The sequence below is a fragment of the Pezoporus occidentalis genome, unplaced genomic scaffold (assembly GCF_034315485.1).
Source record: "Pezoporus occidentalis ecotype Australia unplaced genomic scaffold, CSIRO_AGI_Poc_V1 ctg121, whole genome shotgun sequence".
Classification (NCBI taxonomy): Eukaryota; Metazoa; Chordata; class Aves; order Psittaciformes; family Psittacidae; genus Pezoporus; species Pezoporus occidentalis.
In genome coordinates, this window is record NW_026913006.1 from 1170649 (window position 1) to 1193363 (window position 22715).

Below are 22715 nucleotides of genomic sequence, written 5' to 3' on the forward strand. Positions count from 1 at the left end.
GTAAGCTTTCTTTTGGGGGAAAAAATTTGCATATTAAATATAGTGTAAGAGCCAGCAAACCAAACAGGAAACGACCATCAATATATGAGTTGTCTTTGTGGATGCTGTACAGACTTTTGTCCTAATTTCCATTACTTGAATCAAAGTCTCTCTCTAACTTATTTTTAACTCTTTTCCACAGCCTCCAAATAGACTCAGGTACAAAGAAGGAGATTATTAAATACTGGCACATGTCTTAGAAAAAAGCACTTTTTGAGAGATTTTCCAGGGGCAGCTGCCCCCCTGAATGAAATCAATTTCCCTGTCAAAAATCTTACAGAGTAAGAGGAATTATCCTTCTGAAAATTAAGTATGGACATGAATATTTTATAGAATGCCTTTCCTCAGCTGTCAATAACATTTAGGAAGTAAAAACAAAACCAAACTTCCTGTATCAGCAGTTTCCTTACTTTTCTGCACTTAGTTCAGTCTATTTTGTGGTATTATTGTCCAGTCCCCACAGGACCCTGTCCAAAGCACCTCTCCAGCTTTCTTGTAGCCCCTTTAGGCACTGGAAGCTGCTCTAAGGTCTCCCCAGAGCCTTCCCTTCTCCAGGCTGAAGAAGCCCAGTTCTCTCAGCCTGTCTTCATCCAGTAAACTTCACAATACCCCAGGAAGACAACAAAGGATTTTGTCCCAGTTTCTGCACAGAAGAACCCGCACAGACACATGTACATCAGGAAACAGACAGATCCTACATCCATGAAGGCCAGGTAAGGCTTCCTTTTCTTACTAGGACAGTCTTAGTTTCAGTTCAAATATAGCTCCTCATAACACTGAGAAAATGGGGAACCTACTTATTGTTTGAAAATTAAACTTAATACAAATATATAAATCATATTCCATTCTCCATTCCAGTTGTGAGCAGAAATACATTAACATTTCTATCCATCAGTGTAACCCTACCACATCTGGATAATGCCAAAAGCTCAATAACTCTAAATAAATCCAGAATAGCTTCCACTTAATACAGACACAGCCCGTACCATCAGCACACAACTCAATTCCAAATTAATCTGAACAAAAGGCATGAGGAGAAATGCTGGAGATGGATGCAAAATGTGCATGCTGAAATGATGACAGAGAAAGGAGAGAGTGAAGGGTATAGCAAAGCCCTAGGTCAGCAATAATGCCTTTTCCAACTGTTTCTGAACTTTTGTACTTTGTTTTGCATATGCACATCAGCTCTGAATACCCAGAACCATATCAGTAAGTCACTTACCAACTTACCAAAAACGTGTCAGTATAAACTGACACTTGTCATGGATTTAGAGACTTTTGTACTTTTAGAACTAATTTTGGTCTTCCATCTACAGGAAAGAAAGTACATTCACAGAAAGAAAAAGGCAATAGATAATATTTAGTGGAACAACCCAGAACTATGCTATTACTAAAGGCAAAGCACATTTGCTATTAATAATATTTTTATTATTATTTGTATGAGAAACCAGATTTGTCCATTTAGGCTGCGGGAAGTTTGGGTCTTAGTTGTTGGGGCTTTTTTGGCTGTTTGGTTGTTTTACTGAAGGATAAAAACTTCATTTCATTCACTAATTTCCAAACAAAATTCACAGTTGTGGGATTTTCAAGGCTGCTGTACACAGCACAGAATGTGCCTGGAAGGATCACCATGAGGCAGACTCAGTGAATTCCCATTTTTGGGCCTGGTTTTGCCACTGAACTGCTGCTCCATCTGTAACTAACTCTCAGGCTGCAACTTTGAGCCCCCAACACAGGTGTTCACATGCCAGCAAGTGTGCACGTGCTGCTACAGCTAGAATCCTTGTACCCTGCAGACACTGAACTTGATCCCACTTGTGCAGTTCCCAGAACTTATCCATGCGTATGTGACAGAGATAAACAGGCACAGGTCCAATACTTGTACATAAGTATCCCTACCAGTAGTTAAAGCTCAGGCAACATGATAGAAATATCTCTAGATGTCCCTCTGCAAATGATGAATGCTCCAATTATGTCTTATATACACATGACAAGTACATAAACATCAAAAAAACCGCTCAACTTTTCTGCTTTTAAGTGAAACACATGGCTTTTTTACAGCATACAGAGAATCTCCACTTACCCCTTCATTCATTACCAGCTTCATTTATTTGTTTGTTTTCAGAAACTGTCTTCCCTAAACACATCTATGTTATTACAAAGATGGAATGCATATAGTGAGTGGTTATGCCACACGTATATTTTGACATGAGGAGCTGCTGACTACTTGAAAAGTAGTTACTGAGAATTAATAGTAAAAGCGCCTCGGATTCTTGTTATTTATTTTATAAATCTGCTGATGACAATTCTCTGACAAAATCAAGAATCCTTTTAATTTTTCCCCCTTACTGCAAATGTGAAGATGGAATGTTAAAAAAAAAAACACAAATACAAGTCAAAAAGCGAAGCAGACTCAAAACAACTCTTCAGAGACCTTACAAGATCAAAATGATGCCATATGGTCCAGCAGAATAAAACCGGGTGAGTAAGAGCAAGCAGAAATAACAGCAAAAAGCAGGTATGGTAAAATAACACCCTACATTAGAATTCATATGGAAAAGTACTTCAAGTACATCGGAAGAGAGGAGAAATCTGGAAAGCTCCAAGTTAATTATCTGAAGCACTCTGAAGTAAGGTGCCACTTACCAGCATGTCACGAGTACGAAATAGTTGAACCTCACCATCTCAAAGGAAATGCCAATCTTAATGTCCCTTAAGTTCAAAAGCTTTAGAATGCTGAAGACAAATTCAGAACTATAGCTGAGAATGACACCTTCCTTGCTTCCACAGGTGTTGTGAATGTTTACTCCTCCTTGTTCAGGTGTTCTGTGTATTTTATTCTTACACTGTACACACAGAAATCCAACACTCCCCAAAAAGAATCCACACCTATCTATACCAACATCCTGCCAAACTGTACCTTCAGATCCATGCCTTTGACATCACCAATATAAATTACAGCTTCACCATGGATTTGAGAACATTATACAGCCAACTATGAAATGCTGCTATTTAGCAGATTAAACACATAGACAAAACAAAACGGGTTAGGCATAGAAGGCAATTTTGCAGAAAGCTGTTCCAAGGAGTGAAAGGCAGCTCTTCACAGGGCTGAACGAAGCCACCTCTTGGCTAATCAATTTGTCAGCCTGTAGTTCCCCTTGCTAAAGGGCCTTTTCTTCTCCATGTTACCTCCTGAAGACTACTCACCATCCATCAAATTTATAATTTCATCATACACATAAAGCTGCTCTCTCTCATCTATCCCATGCTCCCAGGCAGCAAAAGCAGCTGTGTTTGTTCTCTTGCCTCAGGTTTCACCCACATGCTCAGAAGTCAGGAATTCCATTTGCCCTTCCAGAATGTAACACAATACAGACCAGTTATGTTGCAATTCCCACTAATTTCTTAAAAAAAAATCGTTTTCCCCACCACTACCACCAGTGCACTGCCAACATCTCCAAAACTATTTGAATCAAGATGTTAAATGTTTTTCCATAGAGGAAAAGAGGGACAGTCTGCTACTAGTAAATAAAAGCACTAAGCACTGATTTTCTTTTTTAAACAGAAAAATAGAAATCCTGAATTCTGTATCACAGTTGATGAAGAGCCTTGCTGCTGTTTTCTGATTTCTGAGAAGCCCTTGCAGTGCATATAAGGGCAGCTCTTCTCATAAGGGTTTTATACTAAAAAATTTCTCTGTCTACAGTGTATCTGCTACCTACCTTTAAAAACAAATGGGTAAACCGTTCTCCCAGTCACGGAACGTGCATGCACAGAAGTGTTCACATTTCTGTTTGTAAAGAACTGACTAAATACCTTGAGATTTATAGTTGTAATTTATTGAACAGCTCTAAAAACTGCTATTTCAAGCAGTCCTGTTCACTTACATGCTCAAAAGTCTTTTTATGAAAGCAGGATCATTTAAGCCCAGTCTACACTTGTAGACTTCCAATTTCTGCAGTCTCTTTTCACAGCTTGTCAAAAATGCCACCTCCCTTCCATCACCACTGGAAACAGAATCTAGGGAAATGATGGCCAAAAGATTAAATATTGCAGCCTGACATACAAAAAAAAAAAACCAAAACCACAATGCAAAGGCAGGAAGGGATGTGGTATACGTTGATTCATCCATTTAGTTTTTAATAAGTACATCATAGCTATGAGTAACAGCAAGCTCTAGAAAACACTGAGAAACAGAAAAGGAGAATAATGTCTCCTTGCATCCATTCCTGTGATGGAATAATACATCAACAGAAGCACCTCAGGTACACACTCCTCAGAAATAGGTCTCTTCTGGATCATACGAAAACCATTTCAGTAAAGCCCTTGTCCCACAGAAGTGCTTCAGGAAGGACTGCATATCATAATTTCTGTATCCAAGCCTCAGTACACCTACACACTGACCTTGCTCACACACACTAGCAGAATTCCTAAACTTCCTAAATTCCCCACTTCCTTTTTAAATTACAAAGATGTTGTTCTCTAGAAAACATTTTAGAAGCTAGGTGCTATCTCTGAAAAAGAAACAGTATTTCACCCTTGCTAATGCCAGCAGGGTCACAGTGTGCCCAGGCACAGCTGCAGCAATTAAGCACACCCATAGACAGGACAGGCAATCTGAATGGTCCAGCAGCACTAATCATCTGCAGTCCACATTTATGAAGGCAAAAAAAAACTCCTTCGTGACATTCACCATCATGAAATGAAATCTATTGAAATGAAATATTGCAATGAAATCCATTCCTCAACCATTTGTTTAACACCATGTTTCCAAATAGGATGTTAAGGGGGCAGGTATCGGAATATCTTGTTTACCTTCACAGTAGGCAGAATCCCCTTGGACAGAGAGAAAACCAGTCTTGCATTCACAAGTCGCTTTTGTGTTCCAGTTTTTGCACTCAGAATTTTCACCACATTTGTGTCCCTCAGCACAGAAGTTATGGCCTGAAATACAAGGTATTAAAACATGTTTATTTCAGCTATTCATATTGTTTATTTATATTGACTGTATCACTGAAAATCTTTGGTATAGAATCACAGAACGATTTGGGTTGGAAGGGGCCTTAAAGCTCATCTAGTTCCAACCCCTGCCACGGGCAAGGATACCTTCCACTAGACCACACTGCTCCAAGCCTTGTCCAAGCTGGCATTGAACGCTGCCAGGGATGGGGCAGCCCCAGCTTCTCTGGGCAACCCATGCCAGCACCTCAGCACCCTCACAGGGAAGAGCTTCTGCCTAAGATCTCATCTCAATCTCCCCTCTGGCAGGTTAAAACCATTTCCCCCTTGTCCTGTCCCTACAGGCCTTTGTCAAACGTTCCTCTCCAGGTTTCTTGTCAGCTCCTTTTGGCATTGGAAGACTGTTACAAGAAATTCTCTCTATAAACCTATATGATGCACACAGGCTTTTTGGATTCCTCCATCTGTTCATTATCAATAAAACCATTTTGTTAAAAAATGCATTTGTATAGTAGTTTTAGTCAGGAGGAAAGACAACTTCTAAGCAGAAAGTCTTGATAATACATTCAACTTCTACTGAACCCATGACAATACACTAGCCTTCTATTGAACTCCATGTAGGACAAAACATCACCATATCTCCAAGAAGTGCAATACAAACTTACACCAAAAGGATGGTAAAGATTAATATAAAAAGTCCTTCACAATTCCCTTATTATGTGTAATCACACGCACTTTTAGAAGAGAAAGAAGATGCTGTATTAGAACACAAACCTGTACTGGTCGTCAAAACACCTCCTTGTCATCAAAAACTAGCTGGATAGTTTCTAGGGTTCCTTATTAATACCTGAATCACAGTGCGTGGGAGAGAAGTTTTATCAGTCTCTCCCTTTTCCCTGAAACAAATTCTCAGTAGTTTCTTTGTGAACAGCTTCTTTCATTCCATGCAAATTAATTTCTAAAAACATGAACTTTCCCACTTCCTTCTCTAAAGGCACAACTGGCTCTATTTCTTTCTTCCCGATTCTCAGGATCTCTCAAAGATGTGCCAGAATCTCTCTCTGCTGAAGTCTAAAGCGAAAGTAATTGCCACTTTATCTCTTTAAGGGCACTCCACTGGAAGTGCTGCAAGATATAACTAAACACTTTACCTGGACAATGGGAATTTCTTTCTCCCCACAGGTGCATTTTTGATGGATTTTTCTCTATTAATACCCATGACTCAATTTCTATTTGCCTGTGATACATGAACAGTCTTTTTGGTAGCTCTTCTTTGTTCTGCTTTTGTCTGCTGGAAGGTGGGAAACCAGAACCCAGGACATACCACCAGCTAGTTGTATCCCAACTTGTGCTTTTATGAATACAAGAACAGCTTCTACCAGTTCTGCCTGGTCATAAAGGAGCAATCCAGAAGTTCTAGTTCATTGATCCTAAACTTTCCTATCATCCCCTAAAGGCAGCTAAGAAAAAGACAACCTGGACTTTTAAAATGTAAATGCCAGATTCAGATCTTTGTTCATATCCCTTGTTGGATATTCTTCAAAGAACTTTGGAAGACTTCAGCTTACACTAAATACAATTTTCACCTTCAGTAAGCAAATTTTCATACGGCTATCCTGAAGCTGTTGTTGACTCAGGAGTTTTTTGTTTTTAAATATGAACTTCAGTCATCTACTACTTGGAAACTGAGATTTCATCCTTTTATTGCACTCCAGCTTTGCAAGTCAGGGGTTAAAAACTCAACTTTGTTGAGTTCTGGGGTCATTTTTAAAAGAATGCCATACTTGCTAGCAAGGAGGAGACTTTCTCAGTGCCAACATCCAACTCTACGTTTAAGCTTCAGATTCATTTTATATCCTACTCGTGCTCAGTTAGCTCATTCTTTCATTTTAATACAACTTCCTAAAGAACTCCATCCATGAAAACTGCAGACATCCCTTCTAGTCTTCACTCATTTCACAGTCTGGTAAAAAAAACCTCAAGCATTCCAGATACAGCCTTGTCAAGCCTGGGTACACCTCATACTGGTAAAAACAGGCACAAATAGACTGCTTTTACCCATTCATGCAATCACAGTATTTGACGTCTCATTTCTGCCTCTATAATCAAAACTGAACACTGGAACCCATCTCCCCAAATTTACCCAGTTAGCGTCTAATTTATACTCTCCAAGCAGCATTACTCTTCTGTTGGTAATCTAGATAATACCCAAGAAACAACTTTTATAACATTTTATCACAGTTTTCCCTAAGACTACGACATAGAATCACAGAATGCTTAGGGCTGGAAAGCAACTTAAGATCATCTAGTTCCAACCCCCTGACAACGGCAGGGAGACCTCACCATAAACCATGTCACCCAAGGCTCTGTCCATCCTGGCCTTAAACACTGCCAGGGATGGAGCATTCACCACGTCTCTGGGCAACCTGTTCCAGTTCCTCACCACCCTCACAGTAAAGACCTTGTTCCATATATCTGACCTGAACTTCCCCTGTTAAAGTTTAAACCCATCACCCCTTGTCCTATTGCTACAGCTCCTCTACAGCAACCTTGTAGGCTCTCTTCAGATACTTGAAGGCTGCTTTGAGGTCTCCACGCAGCCTTCTCTTCTCCAGGCTGAAAAGCCCAAACTGTCTCAGCCTGTCCTCATACATGGGGTGCTCCACCCCCCAGTCATCCTCGTGGGCCTCCTCTGGACTTGCTCCAACAGCTGCATGTCTAGTCTATATTCTGCTGCTTTATTAGAACTCTCCTTTGAACTCATATACAGTAGTAGGTTTATACTGGATTATCATCGATAGATACTACTACTTGGAACCAATGTAACATATCAGTGCATTAAGGCAGACACTATTAAAACACCACACATTTTTTAGTGTGGGTTGTTACCTCTTGTTGCATCTCCCTTATGAGGAAAGACTGAGGGAGCTGGGTCTCTAGAGAAGAGAAGACTGAGGGGTGACCTTATTAGCGTATATAAATATATAAAGGGGGAGTGTCATGAGGATGGAGCCAGGCTCTACTCAGTGGCAAACAAAGATAGGACAAGGGGTAATGGGTACAAACTGGAACACAAGAGGTTCCACTTAAACTTGAGAAGAAACTTCTTCTCAGTGAGGGTGACAGAGCACTGGAACAGGCTGCCCAGGGAGGTTGTGGAGTCTCCTTCCCTGGAGACATTCAAAACCCACCTGGACACATTCCTGTGTAACATTATCTAGGTGTTCCTGCTCCGGCAGGGGGATTGGACTAGATGATCTTTCGAGGTCCCTTCCAATCTCTAGTATTATTAGTATTATTATTATTATTGTTATTTTGCGCCAAAAGACTGTTTCTATGCTCTTTCTATCCCAGGGAGTCAACATTTTACCTTGTGATCACTTCATGGCAAATTTATGACTTACAATGAGCCAAAGGGACATTTCTCGGGGTGAACAAGTCCAGGTCCCAGGTCAACTGCTCTTCTCTCTAACACTTTCTCCCAGTCACAAGCCACTGATTAGTTTTCAGTATCACATCACAGGCCTATGAAACCTTCACTGTTTGCCACCCCTGAAATTCATCAGTAGATCTGATGCCTACCCTAACTCTCCATTTTGTACCACTTAGAACCATCAACTGCTTTTAAAAGCTCTCCAGGAAAAACTGCAACGCTTTTGTTCCCCTGTTATCAACTCAAATAGGAACTGTTTCCATTCAGTATCACTCTTACTTTTCAAGCTTCAAGGCTGTTAAAAGAGCATAGAAGAAAATAAGTGATACTCCAGTTCTGTAACTTGCATAATTAAAGGCTCTAAGGAACTTTTCATTGTTCTCCTCATTAGGAATGATACACCACCTCCTACATCTCTAGATTGCCTTGGCATTTATCACTATAAAAGGCCCGTGAAATGCTGTTTCCTATCTTTTGAAAATTTTCAATTTCCCATCACATTCCAGAAAACTTGTTCAACACCTCTGCAAGAAGAAAGTGGAAGCCACTCCTGTTAAGAGCATGCACTACAGCTTTGTATGTTACCAAGCTTTTACAGAACAAATGTAATTTACGGTTAACCAGCAGGAAAAAAACATGTACTCAATGGTACAGAAGAGTGAGGGTTCACTGTGCCTCTGCCAGAGTGGGAATATCATCAATTGGATCAGAGGCTTCCCAAGTACTTTTCTTTTGCAGTGAAGATGCACATTTATCACTCCAAAAGAGCCAAGAGCTGCACACCAACAAAGTGCAGTTTTTGCATTTCTTAGAGCCTGGTCTCCTCTCCCCCCAGCTGGCGTTTTGAAGGCAAGAAAATAATAAAATGCTATCAACTTTATATTAGTTCCTATTGGGCCTGAGTGCTGTTCCTGCTCTTCTGGCAAATAAAGACCACCTTGTAGTTGGATTGTAATGTGAAGAATTTTTTTAGCTTGTTCTTCTCACCTTTAACAATCCCAATTCAGTGCCCAATTTAGATGACTATTTTAATTCTTTCTTACTCAGCAGAACAATCAGGAATGTACACAGGGCCACTGAGTACAGCCACCATGCTTATATTCCTGACTGAAAAAAGAGCGACCTAAGCACTGATTTAAACATCAGTCTGCTCCTGCCCAGTCTACTCATGGGAGCAGTTACTTATCCCCAGGCAAGCAAAATGGAAAAGAATGCAAACATTGATTTTATTAATTCTTTGTGTGGAATGGACTATAATGTTACTTTAAAAAACCTATACAGATGGGAAAACCACCCCTTGATCCTGCAGTGGGATCTGAATCTCAACCTGGATGGCAGCTGGCAGAGGGCACACATTCCCATTGCCCAGGTGAAAACAGCTCAGTTACTGACACTTCAAAATATTCAGCAAGGCCTTATAGCTGAGACAGTCACCTCCTCTCTAAATGTAAGAAATGGCTTCAAATAGAATTCATTGCTTCTGAGCAAGCAGACAACTGGAGAGGATTTGAAAGGAACAGAAATAGTTCTGATAATCTAAACTAATTTTGGGCCAATACAGATGACAAGTGAGCATGAATTACAATTACAGATAAACATATTCAGAACAGATGTCAGAAACCACCTTCTCCACACAGACACACACAGTCATAAATGTACACAACAGAAAGTCATTCAAGACATTCAAGGTACAATTAGATACTACCAACAAGGGAATTAAACAGTGAAGCGTGTGTTTCGAATGTTATGGGCCCGATGACCTCTGTCCCTTCCCCAGACAGTTCTGATAACATTACTCTGCCTTATCAAGGCTGTGGAAGAGTTTGCTCCCGTTTTTCTTAAGGCCAGATTTGTATCTTTCTACTTCTTTCTTCTGACTGTACAATGACCATTAATAAACTACTAAGACGATCCTGAAAATGATCAGATTTCATGCTAGCAGACAGAAAACTATCACTTCTGCAGCATCAGGAACTGCACAACTGACTAGGGCTGGTTCCAAGTCACATCATCTCAACTTAAACATGTATTCCATTGTGGGACATCTCAACATTACTCTTATTTTTCCAAGATTCTTGACATCTTCAGGTTCCAGTTCCAAGAATCTGCTTTTCCAGAGCAGCATGTAAGCTGGTTTGCACTGTCATCCAGTTAAGTACCTAATATATTTGATAATTTGGCTTAATTACTGCTTGAAGAATTCAAGAACTCATTTGAAACTACAGCTGGAATCAACATATTTTATATACACCTCTTCCTACATTTAGGGCAACACTACTGTGCCTCTCATTTTTCTGAGGGCTTTCTTATAACATCTGTAATGTTTTCTGTACTTCTTACAACACCCCTGGCTGTTCAATTCAAAATCTGAGTTCTGTTCTCTTGCTACTCAAGAAACTAACCTTCAGCAGTTCATATTCCACCATTTCACATTCCAGAGGCTTCTAAAAAGAATGCTGACAATGCTTCCATTAATAGCACTGGTAATGTTCCGGAGGTCCAAGGTAATTTCAACCTCAAAGTCTTTACTACTGGTAAGATTTAACCCCATGGTTACTACGTAAATGTGTAAAGTAAACCTGGAGGAGAATTCATAGGAAAAGTCATGAAATTTGAGCAGTTATCTGCTTTCATGATCTGAATCAGTTTTTAATGAATCATGAGATGTGAAACATTTTGAAGAGCAGCTTTTATGCCTTCAGAGACTATGTCAGACCACTGAGTGCTGGGACCACAAAACAGTAACTTCATAAATTCTTCCCAGTTGCTGTATCAATGCAGACCTTACTCCATACTCCTTATTTGCATGCTTTAGAATAATAGTACTTCACAGCCTAACAAGCTTACCAAGATTGTTTTTTTCAGACAAAAAGCTCTTCTAAATCCCAAATAATGTTACAACTATGTTTAGAAATAAACTAATTCATATTTAGCAACCTCCATTAAATCTTAATAAACCTAAAACTTTGAACCAACTCATACCTCACAGCAAGGAATAAGAAACATTCCATTTCTGAAAAAGCAACCCTGTTTCCCAGCTAGATGGGGAGAGATGAGTCACATGCCAACTGAAGAGCCTTCTCATCCTCTGAATGGAAGAATAAATACCTCCTTCAAACAAAACTAAACAATACAAATAATGGTGGCAGAAGACCCATTTTTAGGTTTCAGTGCTGTTTCCTGCCATGCAATGCACACTTGAGCTCATCAGTAGGATTCTCCACCTTCTGCTAACCAGCACTAACAGTCAATCCAAATCCACCAGGCAAACCATACTACAGGACAGCAAATAACGATTATTTTCTCCAGCAACCAAAGAGCTCTGTCCTTACACTCTCTCTGCTAAGCAGAGCATGACTAAAGCTGCTGGGGCTGTTAAGGCTATTCTCATATACCAAAATTGTGAGCATAACAACATAAAAATTCTCTCGTGAAACATTATTTGAATCACTCATTCAAAGGAGAAAAAAAATCCACTCTTTCAAGTTATACACTGTCTTTGGCAAGGAGAAAAACAGCTAAAGGGAACAATAAAACACTTCTATGACACTATTTTTTGTATTAGGTTTGTCCCTGGGCTATATGCAGCAGACTTGTTGGAAGAAAAATGAGTGATTTTCCAAAAGTAGTACAAAAGATATTTATTACACAATGATTCTTTGTACAATTTTAAAATTAACTAAAATTTCTGGAAGTGTAAAAGACAGCTTAGTAACAGCACAGACTGTCCTGCTGAGAAGTAAAAAGGGACCACATAATTTAAGCAGTAATTTATATTTGTATTAAAGCACACAGATGAAGGGAAAAACTAAGTATTCTCTACATAACAATCAAGGATAGATCCTATACACAGATCTGATAAGGCCCATTTCTGCATTTAGGTCCATCAGATGACTACAGCAGAGTTCTTCCACACTCCCCCTGCCTTCTTGTAGTTATACAGTCATTTTACTGAAATACAGAAATCAGTTTTTAGCAATATATTACCTTTTGCTATACTGTAGCAAGCCTGAAGAATAAAAGGTGCTTGCTGTCTTCACCTCTCTAACCATTTACAAACAATAATGACCATCTAGGAAGCCATCAGCTGTAGACATTACAGTGTTCAACTCGCTCCTTTGCTGACTCACAATCTCCATCACCATAAACACCACAGGTTTATTTTTCTCCTTTCATACCCTATTTTATTTTAGGCACTTATCTATTATTGCAGTAGATATAACAGATTCCTGAAGAGGATGCATTCTCATACTGCAGCATCATGAAGTTTCCATATTTCTCTACGGTGTTTTCCTTCTGTTGATCCCCCACATTTATCCTCTCATTACATGGAAATTCCTCTGCTGCAACCAGGAAAGCACAAGCTGGAAACCTGCCACCCTTGCCCAATACAGCAAAGGTGTATTATTCTACAGATAATGATCAGATTGGGGCCCACAAGGATCCTGGAGAGGGACTCGTCATTAGGGACAGTACTGAAAGGACACCAGATAACTGGTTCAAATTTAAACAGGAGAAGTTCAGGTTAGCTATAATGAAGAAGTTCTTTACTGTGACGGTGGTGAGGCTCTGGAATGGGTTGCACAAGGAAGTTGTGAATGCTCCATTCCTGGCAGTGTTCAAGACCAGGCTGGACAGAACCTTGGGTGACATGGCTTAGTGTGAGATGTCCCTGCCCACGGCAGGGGGTTTGGAACTGGATGATCTTAAAGTCCTTTCCAACCCTAACTATTCTGTGATTCTACGATATTCAGTAGAAGCGTTCTGTTTCCACAACTAGATACAAACAAAGCACAAACTGAGATAAAAACAGAACATACCAGTCACTGGCATGCACTGATAAACTTTACATAGAATTGTTGTTCAGGTTTAACATTACTTGCAAATGTTGAATAATCTTCCTGTTGACTAACTAAAAGCCAAGCTAAGGGCCAATGCAGAGTTCTCTGTATCAGCATACACTTAATTTGAAATATACACATGATGTGCAAATCACAAAATCCCAGACTGGTTTGGGCTGGAAGGGACGTTAAAGCTCATCCAGTTCCAACCCCCTACCACAGGTAGGGACACCTTCCACTAGACCAGGTTGCTCCAAGCCGGACCTGAACACTGCCACAGATAGGGCAGCCACAGCTTCTCTGGGCAACCTGTGCCAGCACCTCATCACCCTCACAGGGAAGAGCTTCCTAATGCATAATCTAAATCTCCCCCCTGTCACATGATCCATGTCAGCTTCCAATAAACACTCTGATTACTCAGGACTGTATTTACTATGATATTTGTAAAGCTCCTGCTTGGACAATAAATCTCAAAGCAATTTCTGAAAGAGGCAGTTACTGCAAACCAGAGCAGGATTCTACCCTTTCCCAGTAAAGGATGTGCTCGTACAGGACAGGACAAGACTCTATGGCTTGCTCACCACAGCAGAGGGCACCAATTTGCATGACAAAACCCACACCAAATATGGAGTTCTTAAAAAAGATCCATGTTTATCACCAGCACTCAACGTATGACAAAATTATATACTACCATTTTGGGTTGCGTGCAACTGAAGCACAAGTGCCAAGCAACATGGATTCTTCAAGATATAAAAAGCAAGTTAGGAGTGCCAACTTCAATTCATGCCTTTGTAAAGCTGACAACATGAATCATATCTTAAGCATAATTTTCAAAAGAATGTTAAAAAGCAAAGAAGACATACAAAAGGACATGGTGCTGGTTTAGCATCAGCTAAAGCAGAACCGAAGGGGAAGTTTCATGTATCAATTTGCAAGCACCATGGATCAGAATCCACAGGAAGTCAAAGTATGATTCCTGCCAGAGATCGTCACGTAAGTCTACATATTTGTGCTATCTTATAAATAATAAAACCAGTTTGGGGATGAATATCTAAAACAAGTACCTATCATTGACAATAACACAGAACTGAATAATTATAGAACTTATCTTTCATCAACTTGGAAGCTTTCAGATTCCTAATGCTTTTAAGTGACGAGGATAATTTTGTCAGTATGGCACCACATCAAACTGGGCCATCTGTTAAGAAGTATCATTAAGACATCCAGCCTCTGAGGGACAGAGAAGCAACACTTGCTGCTTGCTTTAATAGTTACAGATGTTTCTAGAAGCATTTGAACAAAATTAATGGGTATACTCTTAGATGTAGCAAGCAGTCTCAGATGTGCTGGTTCCTACAACAACGTGCATCTGCTTCAATTTCAAGGCCTTAGTCATTATTTAACTATGCCTATCTATTAATTCATATTTACTGGCTAAGGGAGCAATTCAGAGCCCTTTCACTGGCATCCATCATGACACTGCAGGAATTACCCACAGGCAAGACAAGTGGGTGCATCACTAAAGTCTAGCACCCAAGCCCTGCTCAGAGACCAGGCTCCCCTTAAGCTCAGCTGAGCCTCAGCGCTGGGAGACATGGAAGAGAGGCACAAGACAGACACACACAGACAATAATCATCCCAACACCTTCCACCCAACAGCTCACTGATTACAACCCACTAAGAAGAAAGCTTGCTCCAGTTCTCCAGCCTTGGGATACCTGCATTTCCTCATTTAAGGGCATTTCCTCAACTAGGATTTTACCTACAGCTTGTTCAGTCTGCTCCACCACCACACAACCAGGAATCCCCAGGGCTGAGAGGGAACCAGCTAGAGTACCCTGCATCTCAACACCCCATTGGAAGGGGGAATAATGGGATTCTGGGATCCTGGGCTATTTTTTCATGTGTATTCAGCAATTGTCCAACTTAATTCCTAAGTGAATCCTAGTGTGCTCAGATCTAAATCAACTTCAAAATATCCATTTAACTTGATTATTATTATGATGATGATTTTGAAACAGAGAGTTTAAAACCCCATTTCCAAAACCCTGTGTATTTAGTTCACTTGCAAGTTTAAGCAACATAAAATGCCTCTTCTGCAAACAGAACTTCTTCCTAGTGGGAATTCTTAAGAGATACTAGGCCCTTTCTCCTCTGACTCTTCCTTTCCTCCCTCTCCAAGTCTTTTCTCCCTCTCTTTCCCTCTCCCTAGTTCAGAGCAATTATTATTCAGCTTTTTATCTAGTAAGTCTTCTAACCAAAAGAATATCATAGACTGGTTTTATATGAAGGTAATTATAGAATCACGTCAACAGAAGTACCCAATATCTCATTAAAAAGGCATTGTTCTTTGCAGTGTATCCCCCTGTTGAGTCAGCAATTTATGTTCCTTCCAATGCACAGTCTCTGGCTTACCTCTACAAACACTGCAACACTGGTTCTCTGGAAGAACATGATCTTGTTCTGAGCAGTTCAGGGAAGGACAAGTCTCTGTGACTTTTACTAAAACTCCATTCTGAAAATAAAGAACATTTTTATAACATTACATGGATGAAAACATGTTCAATGGCAAGCATCACGTATTTTTCAATCTACAACTCTAGCAAACTCCAGTAACAACACTGGTAAACGAGCAGGCAGAAAGCCAAATTCATTCTTTCTACCACAACATCTTACTTGAAGTTATCTACTTAGATAATTCTCTGCCCAGACTTGAAAGAAAAGGAATTAAAGGGGAGAAAAATAAAAAGCTCAAAATACTACAGTAGTTTTTCCAAATGTGCTGTCTCCAAGTACAAGTACAGCTGTTTTCCTTCCAAGTATTTGAAGGAACTAAAGAATCTCACTCCAGGATTTTGTCAGTCTTCCTGCTTTAACAGGTCCAAATTTGACTCCTGTTTCATATGCTACATAACTCACTGATAAGTTATTCAACTCAAACACAGCTGAGAGAAGATCAACATTTTCATGCCATGGATTGTTCTGCTGTATCCAATTGAAAGGATCTGTTTTTTAGAATAACCCAACACCTCATTGCTACAATTTAGGTCCCTCAAAGGTATGGCAAAGCAGAAATCCCATCTTGAGGTATCCACATAGAAACTGCTGTATAAAATGGAAATCAAAGCCAACATATTTTGATTTCTGTTTGATTTGGAATAAGACTGTGCATGGGAGGCCTAGTTGCTGGTAGAGCCCTTCCGGGGAGATTGTAAACCAGAATTTACTCCATCTTCTTCCTAACACCATTTCTCCAGACCAAACAGCTGCCCTGCTCTTCAGTACGTTGTTTCTTAACATCTTGTCCCACAATAGCTTTCTCTTCTCCCCAATCTCACCTCCAGCCTTTCCCAGACCACAATTTACTTCTCCGACATCCTTTCTGCAGCTATGCCATCACTGCAAACTGGTGAATGGAGCAGAGATTAACAACCAGGAGTTTTGCTCAGTAGGAGCTACAATAACTATCCCACAGGACTGTCCACATCAGAGTAATCCCATTTTCCAAAGGGCTGTGAAACTCCACTAAGAAAGCAGGCAGCCTGCTATATTACAAAGACACTGTTTTATTAGGAATCTAGCCCCTATTCCTCCCAAAATAGTTTTGAGGATGCCTCAGATGGTGGAACAAAAAGATGGAATGAGAGCTTCTGCTTTCTTCAAAGAAATATATTACCTTTTCTAGCTACCACGTTTGCAGAGAAAAGGTTATAAATATGATCCAAACACATCTAGGGCTAAAAAAGCAGAGGAAAACCAATACCAAAAGAAGATAAGATATGTCATGAATGTCACCATTCTCATAATGAGGGATTAGAGAGGTGATTTTGAACAGAGGATATTGAAAACACCCACATGTCTACCCGTCTACCCTGTTTGAAGAAACACCCCCTACATAGAGCCACCCTGCAAGCCAGAAGCAGCTTTTGTGTTCACAGGACACTGCATCACACCGTGCCACAAGACTAGCTCGGGTACCAGAACCAGTCCAGGTCAAACCCTTGCTGGTGATGAGCCTCCCCAGCTATGACACACTGCTTCAGCTGTGTCACTGCAGGCTCCAGAATGAGTTCTCATGGCACCAAGCCACCCTACGCAGTTCTGAACACAGAAATACCTCCTCTACAAGGTGCAAATGTGCACAAGGTGCTTCGCAGCTCCCAGGACTTGCAACTGAGAAGAGCAGCATACCTGGAGAATGCAAACCTGACTGTTGCTACTCACTGCCACTACCACTGCTGCCCACTGCCCTGAGATTGCAGTTTTAAGGCAAAGCAGTAGCAAGTAATTTTTCTCGCTACCCAACTGTCTTTACTGGCAAGTTGCAGCAGCTGCTGTCAAGAAAAATCATATAACAAACCCCACAGGCATCAGGTTTTCCAAAAGCAGCTCCCTACAGCATCACATACAGCATGCATCGTTGAAGCAAGTGCCCACACAAGTACAGTGAAGTTAATGGCCTCCTTCTGATCTCACTTCCATAAGTGAAAGGGAGAAACCCCTCTGGTTACCTGTGCAACTGCAGCAGGCAAAGGTGATAAAAGAGCCAGACACACTGAGCCGTCATTTACTATCACGTTATCAAATTACCAGCTGGAAAAGCTGTGGCCATAACTCATTGCCTGTTCAAGCTCAGACCAGACAATTGCAGAAGCAAGGGTACAGTAAGTCAACATATGGAGAAAAAGCTTTGAGTGACAACAGGTCTGGTCAGAGAGATGGCAAGATATCATATGAAAGTCAGATCAGTGATCAGGATGAGATAAATTCAATCCAAGCTCACACCTTCTTTAGTGAATCATAAGGAGATGAATAAAAATAAAAAATAAATAAAAAAAAAACACACAAAAAGTTGTGAATTCCTTTCATTTAAAGACAGGAAGATTTTCTTTCCCCAAGTTTCACATTTTTTGCAGAACTCGTGTCTTGGGAAAGCAAATCAAACGTATTTGTATAATTAAGCTTTAAATTAAAATTAGATTAAAATGTTTCCATGTTGAGTATTCTTTGGATTCAAATCAATTTGTTCTAAGCTAGTACAGATCCAATTATAAGAATTATCATCATTAGATTTCAGATTTTATTCACTGAGATAAGTACGAAGAGTTCACACTTCAGCATTATTGCTTCGGGCAGCCTTAGAAAAATTACTAACTTTTTATACACATTCACTTCTGTAGTCATAGAATCTGGACAGAAATAGATGTCAAAAACACATTCTTCTGAAACAAATAGGTCAAGCTCCAGCTATGACATCCAATCCACAAAGAATCCGATCTGGATTCAAATGTTTACAACAAGGCAATTCCACTTCTTGTCATTACACAGGTAAGTACGTTAAAAAGAATTGGCTATCAGCCTAATTAGAGGCATACAGTGTAAATCTAAACCACAAACAGCTCAGCTCAGATGATGAGCTCTGGAAAATAATAGCAAGATTTTAGATAAGGTTATTTAGGAACTTTTGTTGTCCTTTGGGGTTCCCCTCACACACACACCCCTTGTTTTAGCTGTTATTGATCAGCCTTTCAGGAGAACGTTCCAGGTAGTGTCCTCAGCTGTCACTCTGGGAACAACATTTTTCCTTATCTTTATAAGGAAAAACTTTTTAGTCCAGGTTCCTGAAAGCCACTGGAGCCCTGACTAGCTGGGAATGGCTGTTCATCAGTAATATCTGTGCTTATGGTAAGAAGATGTGCTTCATTAATACATTTTTAGTCCTGATTAGTTTTCAGAAACTAAAAAAAAAAAAAAAAAACAAAACTGCTCACAGCCTGATAAAGAAAATCTGGGATCTATCTGGATCTATCAATACCATTAATGGTATTTTTGTTAAATGGAAAAAATATAAAAGTTAAAAGCCTCTTAAGCTTGGATCAGGGCCTGTGCAAATAATAACTTATCTATCTACAAATAAAGACTGAAATGTGAAATTTCAACTTGACTTTTTGATATTATCCCACCTACAAATACATCCTCCTTTACAGACACAAGTGCTACCCCCTGAGACTTTTAAGTCACCTCTATGAACACCAATAAATTGACAGTTGATGTGTACCCTCTATTGGCGAGGCAGTTGGCATTGTCAGCCAAGGGGGATTTAGAAGACCACATATCAGATTTGACAAGGGTGTAAGTGGAGACCCACTGGAGAGCCACTTTGAGCTGGTACTCCTTGGAGCAGCAGGTCTGCAGTCAGGGACTCTCCCTTTGGGTCGGGACGCTGCCCAAGGAAACTCCTCAAGGTTCAGAGCCCTCCCTTCATGAGGTGAGTGACTGTGCATTTGGGACCACTGGTCAGAAACTTGAAGAATTGATTCTTTAATCAGTAGTGTAGTGACAAACACGTGACATCACAAATCTGTAGCTGATGTTCATGGAGCTTTAATTGAGCTTAAACAATAAATTTCATTTTATCTCAATTTATTGGTTCCATGACAGAATCCACTTAAAAACTGAGTCATAATGACAAGCTTTGCCAGTGAGGTTTAATGGTTTCTTTGATCTTAAGGCCCTTTCCAACCCTAACTATTCTATGATTCTAACACAGCTCTGAAAATAGCAGGTTGGGTTTTTTCCCTTTTCTTTTTTTGAGGCATGAACTCATGTTTTTCATGGTATCGCATCCATAGGTGCTGTTTCATTTTATCAACAGTCTCCATTAAGATGTAACTAATACAAACAGCAACGCTGCTGCAATTAGCGTTGGCATATCAATTTCCTTTAATGCACAAGTTCTTTCACTGTTACTTTAGTACTTTCTAATATAACAGATATTTGATGGTGAGTATTCATGATTTTATTAGCATACTTACAATGAAAAATATAACACTTTCATTTAGAGCACAGAGAATTTCTACAGATAACAGTCAGATCACTCTGGTTTCACTTTAATATGAAAATCCTCTTCATCTTATTTTATATAGGTACATTCCCTGCCAAATAAACACTCTATGTCTTATAATAAGTAACAGGCATCTTAGTCTGTCTTCAAGGAAATCACCTTATCCACATATTTGTATATACAATGTTCAGCACTCCTATACAGCTAAACACTAACAGCAGCAAAATGATTCTGCATAACAGGCTGCTTTCACATCCTCAACCAGTTATTGTCCATTTCCATTAGCAAACATCAAATTGCTACTCTGTACACTCAGCTACAAACACAACAATAACCAGGTCATTGTAATCTTTGTCAGTGCTCTGATATTCACTAACACTCCCTGAATGCTCCTATCTAATACATCCTCCATTTACTTGGGTTCTAAATACTGGCTGTAATTGTCTAAGTGTTACAAACTTGCCAAGGCAGGCCCCAATAGCATCCCACACTTAGCAATTTACCTCTATTATTAGCAGGGTTACATACAGTTTAAATCCTAGGGGAAATATGGAGTAACTTGAATAATATAAGCCAGGTTGCTTCAAATTTTAGCAATTTTGCTGAAAATTAGTAACTGCTTCAAGACACTGCTGCCTTTTTCTAGGGTTCATGAAAGTGGGGATCAAAGAGAAAACATCTTTCCAAGTCATCTTGCCCATGTTTTTATTACCATGCAAAGATCATATCGTTGCCTTGTCTTTGTATTTGTGGCTTTCAGTGACTTCAAGGTCACCTTTTCAAGACAACAGATGTCACATTTGTGGAACGAAGCCTGAAGAAATGCACTAACTTATCATTGTCACTTCTGAACAGTACATACACATTTAAAATTAGGGAAAGTATATAGAACCAAAACTTACTCGACATTCCCTGCAGCTCTTGTTTAACACTCGTTGACCTTCTGCCAGCACTTTGCCCCCATAGATACACTTGGCTGTAATTGGAGAGAAAAAGGAGGGAGATTAAAAATAAATAAAGTTGAAAAGAAATCACAACCACAGAATGGTGACAAAGTCAAAAGGGACCTGAAAGCTCATACAGTTCCAACCCCCTGCCACAGGCTGGGACAGCTTCCACTGCACCGGGTTGAGACCAAGTTGCTCCAAGCCCTATCCAAGCTGGCCTTGAACACTGTCAGGCATGGGTCATCCTTGGAATCCAATAAAGCTTTAAAAGTTTTCCGAGACAAGGCATAGGCACAGTGAAAGTGGAAATACTGAAAGCACTCAGTTATCCAAAACAGTCCCAGACTATCTAATAACTCTTTCACTTCAATTTCTTTCCTAAACACCAAGGGAAGGGAACCAAGCACTTACAGGTGCATGTGTGTCCCCTTTATAGGGGAAACCAAAAGGAGTCTTACTGTCACGGCCAGTTTGATTCCCAAATTTTAAACATAAAGGACTGCTAGATCAATCTTCAGAAACCTTCAGACATAAATTTGCTTCTAAGAACTTACTTTTAGTTTCAACTTACACTCTTGAAAATCCGTATTGCTTTAAGAAGAGAAAAAAAAAAAAAAAACAAAAAAAAACAAACACGAGAGGACAAGGTTTTCAGGAGAACAGAGTTTTCATCATCAACCCAGTTTTCATCACGTATTTAAAAAACAGGCTTTTTGCTTTTGGCATCCTTATTTTCCTAAAGATGCCCTAGTTTTTTTTTATACCTGACTTGTGATCTCACCTATGAGGAAAACTTCAGATCTGGAAGCTTTGTTTAAATTAGAAACCTCAGTAACTATTTTTAGGAGAAGAAGTGATCTTCCTGCTTATTCTCCTAACATCACTGCTTTTAACAAAAGAATGGATGCACCAGACAGCAAGTTAATGCACAACTCAGAAAAATGATGATATTTCAAACAAAATTACAGTCTTTTGTCAAATATTAGTTGAAAGGCTACACAAGATGTCAGGGATCAAAACAGAACTGCCTCATTTTTAAAACCCTTAACATGTCAGATATTAGAGCTACTCTATTTGTTAACCCTCAACTAAGACGGGAACCTGTTCAAGAATCCAGCCATTCACTAATCCCTAGAGACAGTAAATTACAGCTGATGATTCTATCAGAGCTAAATAGGAAAAGCACAGAGAAATTAACACCTGCAGCGCAGCTCTTCAGAAAGCTTCAGTAATTACTACTAGCTACCCAAAAGTGGCTGACTCTGGCCTCAGTACATCATTCTGTGAAGAAGCTGGCATTTACAATCAATTTCAATCAACTCCCATACATCTCTTCCCATTGACTGACATGCTGAGTTCTCATCAGAATAACAAGTCAAGTTTGTGCCAATCACTGACAAAAGGCAAGTTTGATTGTTCATCTTCCCATTACAAATCACAGAAACACAGTTTACTCACAGGGATATACGTTGAATCTACACGTTTTTGCCTTATGACTCCTTGGTGTCAGATTTTGACTGCTGTGCAGGCATGCATGTGAGCAAAGGAGTGGCAAGAGAAGCATCCAGATTCATGAAAGAAATTTCTAGATTCTCAGCATTACAAATACAAATATTCTGAGACAAAACCCACAGGCCAGCATGGCCATT

At 39.8% G+C, this 22715-nt stretch overlaps 1 protein-coding gene across 3 annotated transcripts in view; it reads right to left on the minus strand.

The window, feature by feature from the left end:
* NELL1 (neural EGFL like 1) overlaps window positions 1–22715 on the minus strand; it is a 289435-nt gene that overhangs the window by 193823 nt on the left and 72897 nt on the right. For all 3 annotated transcript variants that reach the window (XM_062607252.1, XM_062607250.1, XM_062607249.1), the window contains exons 10-12: window positions 21022–21095; window positions 15691–15790; window positions 4858–4986 (exon numbers count right to left, since the gene is read on the minus strand). In XM_062607252.1, the coding sequence (XP_062463236.1) occupies window positions 4858–4986; window positions 15691–15790; window positions 21022–21095 (303 nt within the window). The remainder of the gene's footprint in view (window positions 1–4857; window positions 4987–15690; window positions 15791–21021; window positions 21096–22715) is intronic.